Source organism: Anopheles arabiensis, chromosome 2 (genome assembly GCF_016920715.1).
Source record: "Anopheles arabiensis isolate DONGOLA chromosome 2, AaraD3, whole genome shotgun sequence".
NCBI lineage: Eukaryota > Metazoa > Arthropoda > Insecta > Diptera > Culicidae > Anopheles > Anopheles arabiensis.
In genome coordinates, this window is record NC_053517.1 from 100,540,499 (window position 1) to 100,559,143 (window position 18,645).

The 18,645-nt window shown below is 45.6% G+C and overlaps 1 protein-coding gene across 4 annotated transcripts in view; it reads left to right on the forward strand.

Annotated features, from left to right (window-relative positions):
* Positions 1 to 16,240, forward strand: part of LOC120896711 — a 40,511-nt gene extending 24,271 nt beyond the window's left edge. For 2 of the 4 annotated variants that reach the window (XM_040301055.1, XM_040301058.1), the window contains 3 exons: positions 14,411 to 15,161; positions 15,344 to 15,605; positions 15,668 to 16,240. In XM_040301055.1, coding sequence (XP_040156989.1) covers positions 15,351 to 15,605; positions 15,668 to 16,132 — 720 coding nt within the window. In that variant the 5' untranslated portion in view covers positions 14,411 to 15,161; positions 15,344 to 15,350 and the 3' untranslated portion in view covers positions 16,133 to 16,240. Of the gene's footprint in view, positions 1 to 14,410; positions 15,162 to 15,296; positions 15,606 to 15,667 lie in introns of all 4 variants that reach the window. The other 2 variants (XM_040301056.1, XM_040301057.1) reach the window with 2 other exon arrangements.
* Positions 16,241 to 18,645: the final 2,405 nt, after the last annotated feature.

Below are 18,645 nucleotides of genomic sequence, written 5' to 3' on the forward strand. Positions count from 1 at the left end.
CGTTCAGCAAGAACAACACATCCATGCATTAATAGAAATCTGTTAAAATAATTAAAATTCCCGGAAGCTTGTTCCTGCTTCATGTGGAGCGAAGCTGATTTCTTTCCTCTTTTCATCAAACTCCATCCATCGTGGATTGTTGATGTCATGCGTGATTTTCAGGGAACGCATCTTCATCATAGCTTTCATTTGTGCTGCCCTGTGCCTATTTGTTTGTGCTGTTTTCATTGAAAACGGTTCTTTGACTCGAGAAAATTACTGGAAATTCTCAATTCACTTGTTGAGTTGTTTAAAACAGATTCAATCATTTGATCACATTATTACTTCAACTGCTTCAAACGAAATAGCGTTTACTTTTATTCCGTGAACAAGTCGAAGCATTTCCCGGTAGAGAATTGTTTGGTTTGTAGAATTTCACGGAAAAAACTTCGATGTATGTCAAAAATTCAGCAAGATATGAAGCGTGCAAGAATGCTGCACCTTTTAACTTCTTATGAACTACTATTGCTTCAGTTCTGTTCACCTTTTCCCCCAACCATCCAGACATTATTGTTTGCAGCCTGCGGTACTGTTTTCGTCCATACATTCTACCCCTTTTGAGCCCTTCCGAACAGCCCGTTCTTAACAGTAATGGTGATAATGGTAGAAATGAAAAACAAAAACCTTAGCAGGAAGCTAAAGCAACCTGCTTTTTCACCCGTTCTTGGAATCGAGAGTTCCATTCACACAATTCTGGCACAGGTTTCTCTATAGCGAGGATTTCTGTGTGTTCCCTGGAGTCATACCCCCTCTTCCTGGATATTTTTTCCTTTCAATGCTTCCCCTCTTTGAGAAGTGAACAGGAAAAAATTAGCCGAGACTCAGTCTTTTCAGATGGTTTTTTTCTGCTCTTCCTTTCTCTACCAGCTACTACTACTACTTCTTTTTTGTTTTCATTCACCAGCTTATCCTTTTCCAGCCCTTTCTAGGACGGTTCTGTGCCGTACAGATCCGTTCGGCAAAGGAGCGAACCAGACAGAGAGAGCCCAGCGTTGCCTTTAGGCTTTAATTCAATACAATTTATACGCTCTACGTATGCCAATTTTCATTTGTCACCCTTGAGCCGTAAACCCCGACGTGTTCGTAGCAAAGCCTCATACGCTCTGCGTGTGCTTCGAAGAATTTCGCACCAGCGAAGAAGGATACGAGTATCCTAATGGGTCACATGAAGCCACTGGAGAGGACACTTGTACCTTTACACTTGTCAATTAACATCACCTTACGTGAACACAAATCGCACCGGAGGAATACTGTCAAACAGGGGAGGGAAGAAAGGTTCAGCAAACACTCCACGTGTCCATGGTGTCCCTTGTGGGGCGTCTTCCTATCCTGTTTACCACCCCTTACCAAGTGAATCGATTGCTCGTTTGAGTGTGTTTTTGCTAAATCTTCTTTTCTTGTTTTCACCATTTCATTTCCCTTCTAAAAGCATACAGAAGAAGAAAAGTACATTTCACGAAACGAACTGCGCAAACAAATCTACCATTACACACAATCAGGAACCACAGCATCAGGTTTGTGTTGCCGGTTTTCTGTTTTATTTTCATTACTTCAACAATTCTTGTCCTTGATTTCACTTTTGCTCTGTCTATGGCACGCTCTCTGTCTCTGCTTTACTCATGCTAAACTGAGCCTGAATGAAGCAACCGGCACGGAAAGAGGGGAAATATTTGCATTTAGATCGAACTGTCTGCTGAGCAGAGCAGAGCAACTTCCTGATACTGATTGCGTAGCTTGGAACACGCGTTGAGCGATGGTGTCTGCACGGGTTGTTTTACGGCACAAATCTGCAAGTATATTTGAAATTAATAATAGCCAAACCCCGAGTCCGATTTGCTTGCTGCCTTTATATCAACATTTTCATTCTGGCAGTCTCGGACATTAACTAAGCTCATCTTCCCAGTCTGTGAACTTTTGCTCCTTGACCTGCTGTAGCAAACCTTTCGGTGTACACTGGGAAAGGTAACGTCTAGCCTCTTGACGACTAGGAAAAACGTTTCAAGATGACAGTCGAGATGAAGCGCCTCGTATTTCAGTGTGACTCCTCCGGCAAAGAAATCCCAAACAATTGCTACCCACTTCTCGTAGTGCTAGTAGCTCTTTGTCATGTTTCCCCAGTCCGTTTATCTGCAACCATCGTCCACAATTACCCATCTACCGAATCCTCTTAAGCATTGCCTGCAATTACCTTCGGTTGCGGTAGCTCATCGTACTGTAGCATCGCGTGCTGGCTGACAGTTTTGTCGACATGCACGAAAGGACCTCCTTCTGCTTCGTCCCCGTGCAGTGTCACCGCTAACCAGAAGTAGTTTCGTGTCTCCAGCACAACAACGATGACTACACCAATCACAGCCATCACGGGAGGGAGAAGAGCGAAGGTGATTAGCTTTACCATAAATACAGCACAGTCAAGATTTTGCCTTCCACTAGCAGCAAAGTGCAGCAATCACAGCAAAGCCCTAGCCCCCACTAACACAGCGTTCAACTTTGCATATTTTGTGCCCAGGTCGCCGTGTTCGTTTCGAGTTCGTTCAACACCCGGGGACGGATTCGGGGTGGCTTTACGTGCGATTTGTGCGACAGACTATTACGAAACATTTGAATCCATTTCACCCGTTTTGTCTCGAATCGAATTCGGCCTCGAATGGTGAGACGACCACGCGCTGACAGACGGGGATTTGCCGAAAACTTTGACAAGGTGTCGGGAAGGATTACGACGGGCTGTGTAGTTGACAACGAACACACATCCGTGTGTAGAGTATTATTACCACAACATTAGGCAATTCCGTCGTCACCTGGCTTCGTCGTCTTCAGTGGCTTTCCATGGGGGAGCTGCACACACCTTTCAACCATTGCCACTGAAAGCATCACAAGATTGATGAAAGATGGCATTCAACCGTAATTGCCTGCGTGTGTGTGGTCGCCTCGGCAATCGTCTAAATCGCCCCCTAAAGCTTAGGCTTTGCTGATTCACCATAAAGCCGACCTCGTGCCTCCTGCCAAACCACAAACCGCCAGTGATTTATGTGGAGCCTGTGTGTAAGCATTGTTTCCTGTCCGTGTCCTCCTTTCTGCGGCAACGGTTACAATCGCAATCATTTTCCATCTCGTAAGTAGCTCCCATAGGTGCACGGAAGCTATTTTAACGGGATATTAAATAAGCATAAACTTTCAATGCGCTTTGCATACATTGGTACAAGGTGTGCTGCCGTACTTGTACCGTCCGCAACAACACTGACACTCAGTACGGAGGAGGACCAAAGATGGGCAAAGGGACCAAAGTGCCTGCAGGAAATGGTCTTCAATTAACAAGGGCTTCCATATTACACAAACCCCGCCACGGTACGCAACCAACGAGAACGAGCACGCCCTTGATAGATTGTCGACCCATTCTGTCGACGGACCTAGGGTAAGATAATTCGTATTATACCGCTCGTTAAATGGTTCAATCATCTGGAAGCGTTATCGTGTGTAGCAATGTTAGTAGCATCATCCCGGAAAGCCAACAGGGTAACCCCCAAACCCACATGCCTACACACACACACATCTGCTCATTAAAGTTAACGTAATATGTACACCTCCACCCCTCGAGCCAAGAAGGTTCTGTTTCTGTTCTCTGGGGTGCTTTTGTGTGTGTGTGTGTGTGTGTGTGTGTGTGTCTGGACGAATACCAGGACTTACCGAAAACCCCATCCGTGTCTTGTGCAGTGCGAAGAAGAGTTTCGCCTTATCGTCCTCTGCCCGCAAGCGAAATCTGCTACGGGGTTTTGGTTCATATTTAATATTTCAATTAGTGCGCATCATAATTTAGCACACACACACACACACACACACACACAGACACACACAGACACGTCGGTCGGTCGGTGCTGGGATATATTTCAGCAGGGTAACTGGGAAGATTTATCCAATGGAAAAATTATTTATGATGGCCCCTTTTCGGTGTAGCGCTCCCCAGGGAGTTGAGATGAAAATGAACCAGATTAACCGCACAAGAGGCGATACCAACGGGTACAACGAGGGATGACTCGGGAATGCCTCCTGGAAACGACACTATCCCGTAGGCAGGTGACACTCATGGGGTGAAGCATTCCACAGCACAACCCGTCGCTCAGCTGTCAACAATGCACTATCCTTGCAAACATCCAACCAGAACGTCAGTTTTCACCGAACCGAGGCAAGCCAAAGGGAAAGTAAATGACCTGCTTCGTGAAAACCCTGGGAACAAGTTACCCACCCATACATACGGGTAGCTATTTTTAGAGCCACAGCCACTAGCCTCCTTACCAGCCCTGTGTACCGTGAATTAAACGGCAAAGCATAGACCCAACCACATCGGGGGAGAAAAAGCATCTTCCTCATGGAACGGGGTTTTTGGCTCGAAAGCTTCTGACAGAAGATGATGGTAGAATAAAGACTACTTCTTTTTTTGTTTCTAGCAAAAGCGAGATTGCTCCTTTCGCTTCCCTTTTTACGGAGCAGACAGTACGGTAAGCCACAGAATGAAATATAATACCCGCTCGTAGTGCTGCTGCTGCTGCTGGCGTCCCAGCATCCAGTCGGCTGAAGGGCATGATCTGGCTGGTATTAAATTTGAAGCTTCCGAAAACAGACTGACGATCACGGTGGTTTGCGGGGCTAGTACTACACAGGGAGGGGCGGCCGGTTGTTCATTAACAAATTACTTTAAAGCCGAGCTAAATGAGGATGTGTGTGTTTGTATGTGTGGTGCTGCAGCACGAGCATTCTAATCCGTGTAATCCCTTTCTTATTGCGCTCAATTTTCACCTTCATGATGGATGAGGCAGCGTTGAGTGTTGAGTGGGTAGTGCTGCTTTGTGTATGAAGCGCATAAACCATGCTTGGCAGCATGATTTACTCCCGGCTGATGCTGATTTGTCGCTAAATAAATTATCCAATTGATCATGAGCACTTCTAAAGCGTGGCACATACACCGGGGGATTAATGGAATTAAAAAAGGGAAGTTTTCCAAAATTATCATCAAACTAGAATAAATGTTGATATAGATAAATTACTTTGATGAAATTCATGCTTTTAGATATAACACACTAATTTGGCCAGGTTACAGGGCTGCGCAGCTCAATTGTCAATTATCTCCTTTAGAGCAGACATGTCAAACATACGGCCATACAGAAATAGATCGGAACTTAAGGTAAATTAAAGGAAAACGGGTGTATTAGTGTGTGTATTATTAATGTTTATCCACTGAGGAAGAAGGTTTCAACATTCAGTTTTAATAGTTCGATTATCGAAGAGTGAAGTACGTTACACATAGCTACTTGTTTGGGAAGGTATCCGCGACGTAGGCATGTAGCAAGTGTTTTAGTAGTTGTTTCCTGAGAGCACTCTAAAGTCATACTACCAATATTTTCACCATTTTTATGACATTGAGGCTTTCTGGAAAGTTCGGAAATCATGCATTGGAATACCACGGCTGAATGCTAGTAATCTCTTTTCCTCAACAAAATGGTCACATATCTAGCAAATATTTAGCGATATAATGATAAATTTTGATTTATCGCTATTAGTCATTACCGTTGTCAAAATGCAGCATTACCGTGTGTCATTGAGTTCAAGCAAATTTCCGAGTAGGCACGACCGCCACTGAGGTAAAGCATGAATAAATTCATGAATTTCATGAACTGTTTATTGGATGTTACGAAAACTCGTCGTAAAAGTCTCGATTCTAGGTCCAAGAATAAGTCCTTAATTATTTTTGCCGATTGAAAGCATCCCCACCCCACCGCCAACCAACTGCGGCCTGCGAAAATATTTTGAATCGAAATCCGAGCCGGGACCCAAAACGAGTTTAACATCACTGCTCTAAAGAGTACGAAAAAAATAATGGCCTTAAAAACAAATTAAAATGAGGTACTTCTGATGATCCTTTATGAGACCTAAAACCAAATTTAAACCCATTGTGATCCTGAAACGAATACATTACCTATTCTGATTCAAGAGCTGTACATGACCTAATCCCGGTCCAGGACCAAATACAGAACCTATACAGAACCAAATACAGTCCTGGAACCGATACTGATCCCATACCGTTCCAAGAACAGATCATTAACCTGTACATGCCCTGCAACCTGTCAAGAACCCATACCGACGCTGGAACCTATCATGAACCCATATCTGTCTTGGGACTGATGATAAACCCGTCCCGGTCCTAGAGCCAATCATGAATTCATACCGATACAGGAACCTATCATGAGCTCATACTTGCCCTGAAACCTATCATGAACCCATACCGCCCATTCCCAGTCGACAAACCCCTACAAATTACTATCAACAAACGGAATTAGCATTGGAATAGTGTAGCAATGAGCGTAGGATCTATTTCCCAAATAGCGTAGGAATTTTAGTAAAATTTCTGTAGTGATTACGAACAGTATTTTTGCAAACATCCTTTGCCCCAGTTCGAGTTCCACAACAACACACTACCGCAAACGTTCCAAACTCACAGAAGCTCACTCCATGAACGCAATGTCTCATCAGCTAGCTTATTTACCATTTGCTTGAAGGGCGGATACGTAGCGCAAGTTAAACACCAAATAAATTAAATTCTTCACCGATGCTCTACCGACACAAACACACCCCAATGCTCCCCCGTAACACATGCCCGGGTTCATTCTCGGGAGAAACAAATACCACAGAACACATACACGCTTAAGATTGCAACTCTCGCAATCAAGCATATATCTACATCGCCTCAGCCATCGGCCCATAGCCTCCCGCCCTCCCCCGGTAGCTAAAGCTGCTGTAAGACGCAAGACACTCATGATGCTCATAAAACAATGGCGCAAACGAGCGCGGGCGCGCGCGCCACCGCTAGAGGTCAAATAGGATGCTGCTCGGGCAGATCCGGCATGATCCGAGACAGTAGACAGTACGCACACACACACACACACACTAGAACGCAGTACAACGGGGGTACAAATTGAATTTTATTCAGCTGAAAATTTCTATTTGCATTCCATTTCGGGCGAAGGAAATTGTTGTGAGCCCTCTGAACCTCTGAACTGGATGGAGGCGGACAGGCCAGCTCTGTATGTCGTGTGCCGAGCTGTCGACCGGCATTACTGCCGCACTGGGAGTGCCGTGAGCACGAACCACTGCCCCACAGTGCGGCTAGGTCAAGCAGTCGAGCTGCTCGGGAAAGCATGATTCCACGCTCATTGGATGCATAATGCGGTATGCACGTTGCATGTTTCAATCAGCAGCGCACAGATAGCGGTCAGCAGTCCATTGTTAGCCGAGCGTCACCGGAGAACCGGCTGCTCGATGGGTCTCTGGTGCTGCAAATCACGTCTCAACATCAGACACAGAGGAGGAACGCACGTCAGGCGTTCGATGTACCGATGGGACGGTCAGTTCCGATGTGTCCGATACAGGCCACACCGAGGAAACATCGTACCACCCCTCAGTTAACCACAACAAGATTCGCAAACACACACACACACACACGCAAGGTGCTGGTAACATATGGCGGGCGGTGATCGTTGCGGTGCCCACCCACCACCCGGAACAAGCGATCAATGTCCGACCGAAAAACCCAACAGCCCCCGTGTTTCACTCAATCATTCCGAATGTTGCAAACCGACTGACGTGCGCTGCCTAGCTTCAAGAAATATCAACACAAACCCAGGCAGGCTGCGTCTCGTGTTACACCGGCTATTGGCATCTACCGGAAAGCAATCCACGGCCAAACTCATCAGGAGACGCTGTTGTTGTTGTTGATTCTGCAAACCCCTCACAAACGCAAATAATTATTTCCTGCAGGGCGTTTGGGTCCGGGATTGGGGAATCGTGCGGTCTGGCAAAGTCTTTGCCAGGAACGATTCGGAGCGGTAGGCTCCCATCATCAGTCAACGGCCCACCGTCCATACAGCGTTCAATTTCCAACCGTTGGGTAGAAAAGTGTTGCTTGGTTGCTTGATGGGAAAGCGTAACAGGAGCACACAGCCAAGAATCCTACCTCACGGTGGGAAATGTTGCTAATTGCTTTATGTCCAGCTCACCGACAAAACCACAGTCGGCACACAAACACACACAAACCAAGGGCGTTTCGTTTGTGCCGGGGTTTTCCACTTCTTCTGGACGATCTGGTGCTAGTTGGAGGTTGTGCGGAGATTGAACGGCGTCGGTGAAGTGGATGAAATTCTCTTTGTCGCTTGAAATAACATTTACGATTGCCATTGGGGGAGGCTTGGCTTACGGAGGTGTATGAGCTGCCTGGTTGGTTCGAACTTACTAATGAAACCGGAAGCTCTTTTCAGAATTCACAATGGCGCACTGGAACACGCCGCAGTGAGGTAGAGTGGTTTTGAGCTTAAAGTCTGTAAATGGTAGCACTGCATCCACACAAACACACTGTCCAAACAGTGTCTGCGAAACAACAACAGGTGCACGGCACGAGGTAATTCCAGCAGAGTGCTTTGTGATCGGAAAGTTTGATCGGAATTAAAACCAACTTAAGGGGAAGGTACGAACAGTTGGTCAAAACTGGTATGGTTTATAATGAGTAAAGAAGAAACGTACAGTCACCACCATACCAGTCATACAGTCGCTGCCACCAAATTTTGGCTCTAAGGCATCCGTTTTTTACTCTAACGCACCTGTTTTGTCTTCAATTTTTTACTCTTGTTGGGTTCATTATAATTTTACGAGGCTCCAAAACTTCCAAAATAGGCATACAAATTGTTATATTTTAAATACAAACAAAGAAATTATTCACTTTTTAACATAATTTAAACAACTTGAAAACACACAATTTAAGAAATTACGTTAAATTCTGTAAGTAAGCGATTGACTCGCAGTCAAAAATTGATGCTTTAGAGACAAAAATTGATGCGCACTGGCAAAAATTTATGAATTCATGGCAAAAATTGTGACACGCTGTGAAAAATGTGTGCTTTCGAGACAAAAATAGGTCAGTTTTAGTCAAAATTTAGCGGCAACGACTGTGTCGCCATACGTAGGACTGATTATCACACAGGCAGGACTGTGATAATGTTGTTGATCCAAAATAAGAAGAAGAAGAAGACTGTAAATAAATTTGTAATATAATACTACTGTTAGAACATTCACCTTGTGTCAAAGATGGTGTTGTTATATTGCACATTGTTTAGTTGAGCTGCAATGGAGAAGCCTGGTAGTTTGTAGAAAAAGGCTCAATTAAAAAGGTTAAAAACTTTGACCTAAAAGCATCTTCTATTAATAACTTATGTCTAGGTTACAGTTACATCAAATTCAAACCAAAAGATGAAGAAATAATATTAAAACAACGAACCAAAAGCGAATCTTGCACTGCCTGTACTAACCAGTGCGACAGGACGGCACCCGGTACTGTCAAATTACAGTTGTGCAAATCCATCCATTCCCGGGACAGTAACTACCGTGTTACTGCACTGCAAACATGGCGCACTAGAAAGCATCCCTTTCCGAAACCCCCGGATCGAATTCTCCAGTCTCGCGCTACCAAAACGACCATTAGTAACGACCTTCCGAGGTGCCGAACCCAGCTCGTTCGCTCATGTCATCCCACACCGTTTATCTTGTATGCTTATTCCATCTATCACTTACCATCTTATCTATCTTTTACGAGCCCTCTCATTTCGTCCTGGATTGCTTGCTTCTTTCTTTTTTGCTCCTAGCTTTCACTCGGCCATAGGACACCAAACTCTCTCATACACCCGGATTCCGGAGCTAACGTTGGATGGGTTTTCAACAAAAAATAAACGGGAGCTACACTCCTCAAACCTAACATGTTCGTGTCTCTCTCTCTCTCTCTCTCTCTCTCTCTCTCTCTCTCTCTCTCTCTCTTTTGAGCTCTGGACACGATTTATTTCGATCGGTCTTTCGTATATCAACCCGGCCAAGCTATCAGGGGGCAGCTCCATAACTTTGCACGGCTTTTGGTCCCACCATAACCGTTTGGTGTAATGTGCATCACCCGAAACCGGAAATTTTCCATACAGTTGCGTGGCTGGGTGCGTTTTCCACTGAATTTTAACAGTACAAGGGTCAGTTTGGGAGAGGAAGGGGAAGGCAGCTTTGCTCTCGATCAGTCAATTTTGTATGATTTAACATAAGTAGACTGCTCTTCCTGTTGCCGGTTCCTGTTATTCCTCTTTAGCGTCCATTGGCGCTTGACGGTTGCGTTCGGGCTTTTGCAAGTCACATCATCCGTGTGTGTGTCTCTGTGTGTGCGCGATGGGCGGCATGGTTCTATCTATTATCTTTATCACCGCACAAACCCACCCGGTACCGTACACATCAATGAGGCTGAAGGCTACATGCATAAGCAGCATATCGATGCTCTTGCCACTGCTCGCTTTTGTCTGCTGCTTTGGGTGGGGAGGCAATTGATCGGTTTGGAGTAGATTGTGGAGTGGAGTTTAACAACGTTCAATGTTTGGATCTGCCAGTACCCGTCATGTAATATGTTCCACAGTGTTTGCGTTCCAAAGCCAAAACGCAGACAGCCGGAGCTTTATGAGCTTTAAGTGCGTTAGCGCTGTTGACTATCGACAATCGATTTTGGTGAATATTATAACCTTTGTTATGAGTTACAGTGGTTTTATAAGCCTTCTGGAAATATTGAAGTTAAACCCTACTAATTGAGAATATTTAAGCAAACTTGTCGCGATGAAAGTCCTTCAGTGCAAAGCAATCAATACTCTAGGCAACATCTGACCACTGGATTCAAGCTGATGCTCACACAAGACCTGATCTTACCTAAGATTTTGCTCATGTAAAATGCAAAATGGCAAGTCTTGGATGAGCCCTCAACTCATCCCCTGGGAGTATCGAGACTGCTTCTTTATGTCAATTTCCAACCACACACAGTCTCCGGGGACATTCCCAGCAAAGCGAAAGCGAAACATCATGCATTTAAAGCGCAAATCTCTCCCTCTCTCTCTCTCTCTCTCTCCGCAGATGCTTTAATGTGTTAATGTGAAGACTTTTTACTTCAATTTAACGTAACATTCTACACGCTTTGGAAGTGTTTCTCCCGCCCGTCTCACCCAAGACAACGATTTATGAGCCCCCGGTACATGTTTACGACTGCTCGTCGACCGCGTATCAGCTCGGGGTTTCCTTACCATTGGGCGTCGTCATAAAAACGCAACCTTCATAAAGATTTGATACCGCACTAATATTAGGCGCCCGTTAGTTCTTCCACTGCTCTCTGTGGCAGTGATTTCACCTGTGCCTAACGCACGATGTGCTGTTCTCAACTAAATTTTTGGCAACGACTATCCGTCCTTGCGGCAGAGTTTTCAAGCATTCCTATATTTACGACAACCTACCCTACCCAACGGGACAGGAGAAAATATTGGCCACCCAACATAGAAGATACTGCTCCGAGGGTTTGGAAAGGCAACATGGTTCGGTATGGCATCGGTCTGAGCCCTTCCCCATAAAAAGACCGATACATGCTACGCAACGGAACAAGACATCAGCTGTTATTGCTACCGACGAAGACATCGAAACGGCAAAGGCCCTGAGGATGCAAAAAACAAGGCCCAAACGTTACGTACGTTTACGCAGCAACGTTGTTTGCTTGTTTTTTTTCTGCTCACCTTGTCCTTCTCTTCCTGCGTCACCCCTTAATTGTCCCCGCCAGTCGCCGATGGAAAGTATCGAACCGACCGTAAAGGTTCGACCCGCAGCAGGACATGTCGGGCAGGGCTTGGGCGAGGAAAAGTGAAAGTAAACTTCAAGTCCGTCCATGTTTTCCTATTGACTTTGGGCATGTTTGCGAAACCATTTGCCGAGAAAACCTGTAAAGTCGATTGTATGTGTACCCCTGGCCGTGTCCTTGTAGGTGCTTCTTGCCTTGTTTTTTTTTTCTTGGTGCATTCTGTTCCCAGTAATTACCGTCACTTGCTCTCCGCCACTTTGCATTGTGCCTATTTACACTGTCACAGACATAATTTTGAGCATCTCGCAATGTGAAACGGAGCATAAAGGTTCCGGTGTTTGAAAGAGAACTTCGACCCGATCGGGACTACTAATTTAGCCCGCACTTTTAATTAAAAGCCCACAGAATCCGGTGCTGCTCGCAAAAGGTGTTCCAGTAAGGCACCTTGAGGCACCATTCCCCGCCAGTAACATCGATTATTCATGCACTCTTCCAACGACAAACCAATGGCACCGATGTTGGTTGGTGTTGTATGGGCAATCTCCCTCCCTGCCTTGTTCCTGCGGAGTTGTTCCGGTAACCCTCCAGTGCTGGTGGTTCACTGGAAAGTGGAAACATTACCGATACACTTTGGGGAAGCTGACAAAGTGTACAGTGTACCAGGTGAAGCCCCAACTCCCTCCGTTTGTTTACCGTTTGCCTGCCAGTGTTACAGAAAGCTCCCGCCTGTACCCTTTGGTACATAAACCTGCACATTTCTGCTTTAATGCACATGCAAACACACAACACACAAGGGCAGACAAACTGTTTGACAAACTGCTGTAAAGCAAGTGCAGGTGCCAGCCCCAGTTATTAGCCTAAATCGTTTACCTAAACTCGCCTGTTTGCTGACAAACTTTTCAAACCCAGCTCGATTGACATCCAGTCAGCCATTTAGTGTGTCGGGATGGCAGGGGAACTTTGAGGGCACCACAACAACCCCGCAAAGCTGTTGCTTGTTTATAATACACTAACTGTAGCCAAGCGTCTCCATGAAGTTGATGCTGTGTTTTGTGGGAATTTGCTATTCAACTCAACCGAACCGCACACAAAGCGCTTCGAAGCTCCATTCATTTTGCGAAATAGTGTTTATCATTAAATATTCAAAAATATTACACATTTGCACAAGTGGCGGATAGGCTGCTTCATGCTATTAACCTTTCTATTTGTTGTTTGTTGATACGCCCTTTCCCCGTTAAGCAGCTTTCGGCACGCAATGCGTGCCATTTTCACCTTTAATCACGTGGTGAGCTCGCATTGATGTCGCGACCAGTGCGCCATCGCCCTACTAATCGACACGGGCATAAGAAGATAACGCACATGAATACCCGGACACCCTTCCGCTTCCCCGATCCTATTGGTTCGCAGCTCCCCGCATCATCGGCCGAGAGCAGCAAGCTTTTCATGCTGCACTGACTATCAAACGCGATCGCGGTGAGTCGTACGCGGGGGCTAATGCCCATTCAAGCCATTCAAATGGCTTTTCTCATTTGCGCTCCAACCATGCCATGCCATGCCAACACAGACGCTGTAATCGTGGATTAATGTGTAATATTTTACCCTACTAAATGGCAGCAGGGAAGAGGGATTTTGAATAGAGGCGAAAATTGAGACCCACTGGTGCTCGTAATTGAGATCCGTCCACGGCTTCACGGCAAACGGTGGTTTGTGATTTTACCCTTTATAACAACCCCTAGCTGCCCAGTTGTGTGAGTGGGAGGGCTATTTACAAACTTCAAAGACTGTGTCAAAATTAACGTACACGCGTAACGCTGAGCGTCCCCATTGGGGAGAGTGCTTAAAGGTTGTACAGGGTTTTCCAGGAGTTTTCTTAGTTGTGCGACACTTTCTAGACTTTTTCCTATTGGAAATGAACTTCATGCGTTGGAAATTCGACACTATGGCATCCTTTTTGAACAGGCTCGTTGGAAATTCCTATTGCATTTGTCCAACAAGGGTGCTAGAGAGTCCAATTCCAATTACAATAAGTTCATTTCAAGTAAGAAAGTGTCAATAAAGTTTCCCACAGCTATGAGAGCTCCTGGAAAACCCTGTAATATCCCACTCACCCCGCCACTGCTGAAAAATGACCTCAAAAATGATAACGGACACACACACACACACTTTTGGATTAGATAATCGAAGGCATCATGAAACGATTTGGGAAGCTCCTGTCAAACCCTTCGGGGACCATGGGCTTTCCCGCAGGGCAGCGCTGACTGCTGTCATACTTTTGAAAGTTTCCCACCTTTTCCCCGTTCTGAATCCTTGAGCTGAAACAAAGTAAGGAAAAATAAGAAACCCTTTTTTAGTGAGCATGATAACTTTCACACAAACTTTCTATTTGAAAACTTTCAAATGAACCCAGGACAGACGTCACATTCTACGCCTTTCGCGGTAAGAAAGGGTCAGCCCCGTTCTTTTGCATCTGTTTGTCTTTTATTCCTTTCGAAACTTTGAAGCTAGTTTAGATTAAACGCCAGAATCTTCCATTAAGCTAACCAGGGGGGGTTGGTTGCAAAATTCAAATTATCTCTCACTTCGGGTGTGTGTTTCTTGCGAAAGATGTAAGATGCTGGAAATTGAATTAAGGGAGCACGAACACTTCTAGATCGGTTTTTTTCCTTCATTGTGTAATTTGTTTTTCTTTTTTCTTTACAGGAGCGAAGGCATAAGGCATGACAATCGAGAGGGATGGTACAGACATCCTTGAGGATTCAGCAGACGTGAAGATTAATCGGCATTCTCATCTGCGGATGGAGAGCAGCGATGATGAGTACCCACGATACAGAAGCAGCGCACGGTTAGCTTGCTCCGTCTACGCTCCTAAGAAAGCTGGATAAATAGGCGAATGTCTGGCGAATCTGGGTCTGCCGTTGGGCGAGACTACACTAATGAGTGCGTCTTGTGCTTTCAATAGTGTCACTTTGTTCGCTGCTTCAAGCTGATGACAAACTGTCATCCAACACTACGCGCGAACCTCTTCCCTTTAAACGCACTATCCCGCACTAATGCTTGCTTTGTGATTCATTCATCCTCAAAGGTTCCGCAACGTCGGTGTTCAGCATCGTCCTGCGCGTAGCATGTCACACCATTGACCCTTCGAAGAGGCGACGGGCTAATTATAACGGTAATTAATTCCACTGTTCATCAGGCCTCTCGCAATGACGCAGTGCTCTTTCGATTCGGGAACGGCTTCAATATCCACGGGGCTTCGCACGTTCCTATTTGGCACGCATTGAGATGGGCTGTGAACACACTTCCCGATCAAAAGCACTGCATGTGAATGCACAAAATACGCAACTTAACTCGTACGGTTTGCGCTCAATTCAACTTGGGTAATTCGGTCTCACGTACTTCTGCTTTAATCACGCGAAGATGACCGTTCCTGGGTACAGGCACATCTCACTGGGTAAGTATCGCCATGGTCACTGGATCTGTCTCCCTCCGCAAATCAAACGCTCATTATCAGTCCCTCACATTTCCGTGCCAACACCTCCTTTGAAACGCGTTTGTTTTGACATTTACATAAACACGATCTCAGTAGACCAAACTCCGTATCGTTCATTCGTTTCGGTGTTTCGTCGCTCGCAGCTCAAACATGGACCCGTTGGGAGGCTGTCGAAATTATCAATTGCTATCCGTGCTGGCTCAGCGCATCTGCTCCCTTGTCGTGTGTTTGATCAAACATGTGCGGCAAGAGAACATAGCGGTGCAGACTGTCTTGCGCCAAGCGCTGCTTCCCATGCACCGTGCGTTGACGGAGTTTTTGTTCGGCCAGGCGCATTCGTCCCAGCATAGTCCATTTCAGCTGCGTGGTTCAACACATTCCCTTCTCTCCTTACCGTCGATGCCTGTAAGTAGCTTTTTTCTTGGTGTTGGCACCATTTTAATTCATTTTATTTTCCCTCATTTCAGCTCTATCCCAACCACCCGTCCCTTCACCAGCCAACCCTTGAACGTTTCCCATCGCTCCACGGCAACATCACGCCACCGGAAGGCTCCATCACTCCACCGCGCGGCAGTACACCACCTTCCTGGCTCGGCGGCACACCGATCGGTTTCACCTCAACGCCGCTTCGCACGCCGGCGGTGCGTCCCCAGCCAGAACCGTTTGCGCTCATCAATCAGCTGCTGACAGCGATACGCACCTCGAATGAGGGCAATTTGTCAAACGTCACCGAACAGTACGCCAGCGATCCCGTTTTCCGCGAGCGTGCCCTCCGCGAGCTGGATGAGCTACGATCGTGCATTGCGCCCCAAGCTGGCGGTGCGTACAATGGGGCAGGGCAGGCAGTGCGGGCACTGCTGGACCGGGTAGAGCAGGCGGAAATAACGCTCTCGATGCTTATCAACAATTTAGAGCAATTGCAAAATCATTGAAGACTGTTTGAAGCATAAGCGAAACTAAAAAAACAAAATTGTGTGTATTTTAATTGAATTCCTAAAATCAAATGTGTTATTCAATAAATTATGCGTAAAATAAACGAGTTTTCTAACGCCTACCACTTCACGAACTGACTGTATAACGGTTAATTTCAAACTGAATATTTGTCCTCTAGTGGTCGTTCCGCAAAGTACATCGAAATATTGCATATGTTATACTAGCGAAACATAGATGGCGCTACCGTTTCGTGATGAAGTATCATTATGAGAAGATTTAGTTTTTAAGCAGGGACAGAAACTTTTTGTTTAAATAAAAGATTTAAATATTTTACAACACATGCACACATTATCGAATCATTATTACGACAAATATTTTCATTTTAATTTTTTATTTACCAGATGTTCTAAATTTCTAACTAACTGATCGGTCTATTTCGATGTCGCATCACAGCGCGACGTATCTTCTCCCAAAATGGTGCCTGCCTCCGTGTACGTCATTTGTAACCTCATAAAAGTGTAATTGATTCCCTGGTTGTCAAAACGAGTCTGTCTACATGTAATCGGTTATTCCGTCACCAGCCTGACACTTTCCTTTCCATCGAAACCAACGACCTAAGCGACAAATCTGCCCCGGACTGGTACTGGCAAAGCGTCAGCTTGTGCGTGTTAGGTAAATATTTCTAAATTGTTTGGGAACTTTCCATTGAACCTTTTGGCACACTCGCTGCCCACACATCAGGTAGCTGTTATTTCGTACGGAATTTAGTTCGAGCCTCACGCCTTATTATGTATCGACACCAAACCCTCGACTGGTAAAAACAAATTACGACTGCCAACGGAAGTTCGTTTAAATGAGCAAAATTATTAAACGCATCGGTAGTGCAATTTTGAGTAGATTGCGTTCCGATTGCAGCACAAAAACAAGCATTATGGGAACTCAGTTGTGAATTGCTGCTGAGAAGGGTGTTTCGTGACGGGATGGATGGACAGGCAGGAATGTGTTTAATTAGATGAAGCATTTAACACATCAACAATAGCGGTTGGCAGGTTGGCAGCGGAAATCAATCGGGCTTAAGTTGACAGCGAAAGCTGTTTCTAATATTTAGGAAGCTTCTTTTTTTAATTCTGCCAGCACACAATCCACTAAGTTGTTTTGCAATAGAGAATAAAACAGGCTGGTGAAACAGTTTCAATTTAAATTTAAATTGGATAAGAAATCATCCAGTGCTGCTCCCATAGTGCAATACTCCGCCCGAGTCTTTGGCGTTTCCAAAACCCCAAAGTGGTCTAAATTAAATTAAAAAAGTATACACAGTATCAACAACTTTGTGTATTTTTTTGCTCCGATTGTGCACTCACACAATGCAAACATTGACCGCTAATCTGTCCTAATATCCAACACAAATTAGCTCTGTTTGCACTGCGTACTCGTCAGTCAGCGAAACACTAGCGCGCAAACCGCAAACCACACAAACACTAAATACACACACACACATACCAAGAACCAAAAGCCGCTACACACAGTGCCATATCATTGTGTGCGCTACCTCAGCACCACCAGACCCATTAAATCAGTCAGCCCCGGCGACCAGCGTCTCTTGACCACAATTGATATGCAGTTATCCAATAATCACCAGTTATTACAAATTCAATTCTTCGCCCCTTCCTTTCTCTCCTTGGCTGCATCTACTTCCTGCCCCCGTCGCCCGTCCCCTTCCCCTCCACAATACATTTCCTCTCGTCAAAGCGCGCTAATGACGCGCGGCCACGGTTCCCGGAGTTCTAATAGGTGGCGATAATCGCGTGCCTGCGCGACACCCCCATTTGCGTACATTGTCAAGCGTGGTTGTTTGGTGCGCGAAATATTGACGAATACGGTTTCACCAACAACCGCAAATTGCTTTCACTCCCATCAAAACCGACCCCGGAAACCGTTTTCAAAAGGACACGGAGCGATCGTCCGCGAAGCTAATGATGAAACGAATACGCTGGAGCTAGTTGTTGGTTGTTTTTTTTTTTTTTTGTTACTTCACTTGACCTAAGTGGTTAACCGCAAATGGGGACCGCGTTCTAACCAGAACAGGTATCGGAGACACATCTGTAATGCTAACGCCGGCTTTTTTTTCTGTCGTTGTTGTTGTTTGTCTATTGCATGCGCACACTCAAGTGCGTAATTTATTTTACCCCGGATTAAGCACAATTTGCGACGGGTTGGAAGGAAAAAAAAATGGACTCAACTCACGAGCGGTCACACACAGAGGCGCTAAGTTACGGTTGGCGGTCGTGTCCGGGTCTGGAGTTCCTGTTTGCCCGCGCTTTATGTCCCACCTGTGCCGTGTTGTGACGTCAGCCCAGTCCAGTCCGTGCGTGCAAGGTACCAGGGGCAGGAATCACGATCCAGTGCGGGTTAAAGATCTGCAGCCAATAACGTCGCCACCATGGCCAATATGGAGCACACACAAACACCTGTGTGGGTAAGGTTGGTAGGTCAGCTAGGTAGACGCAAAAAA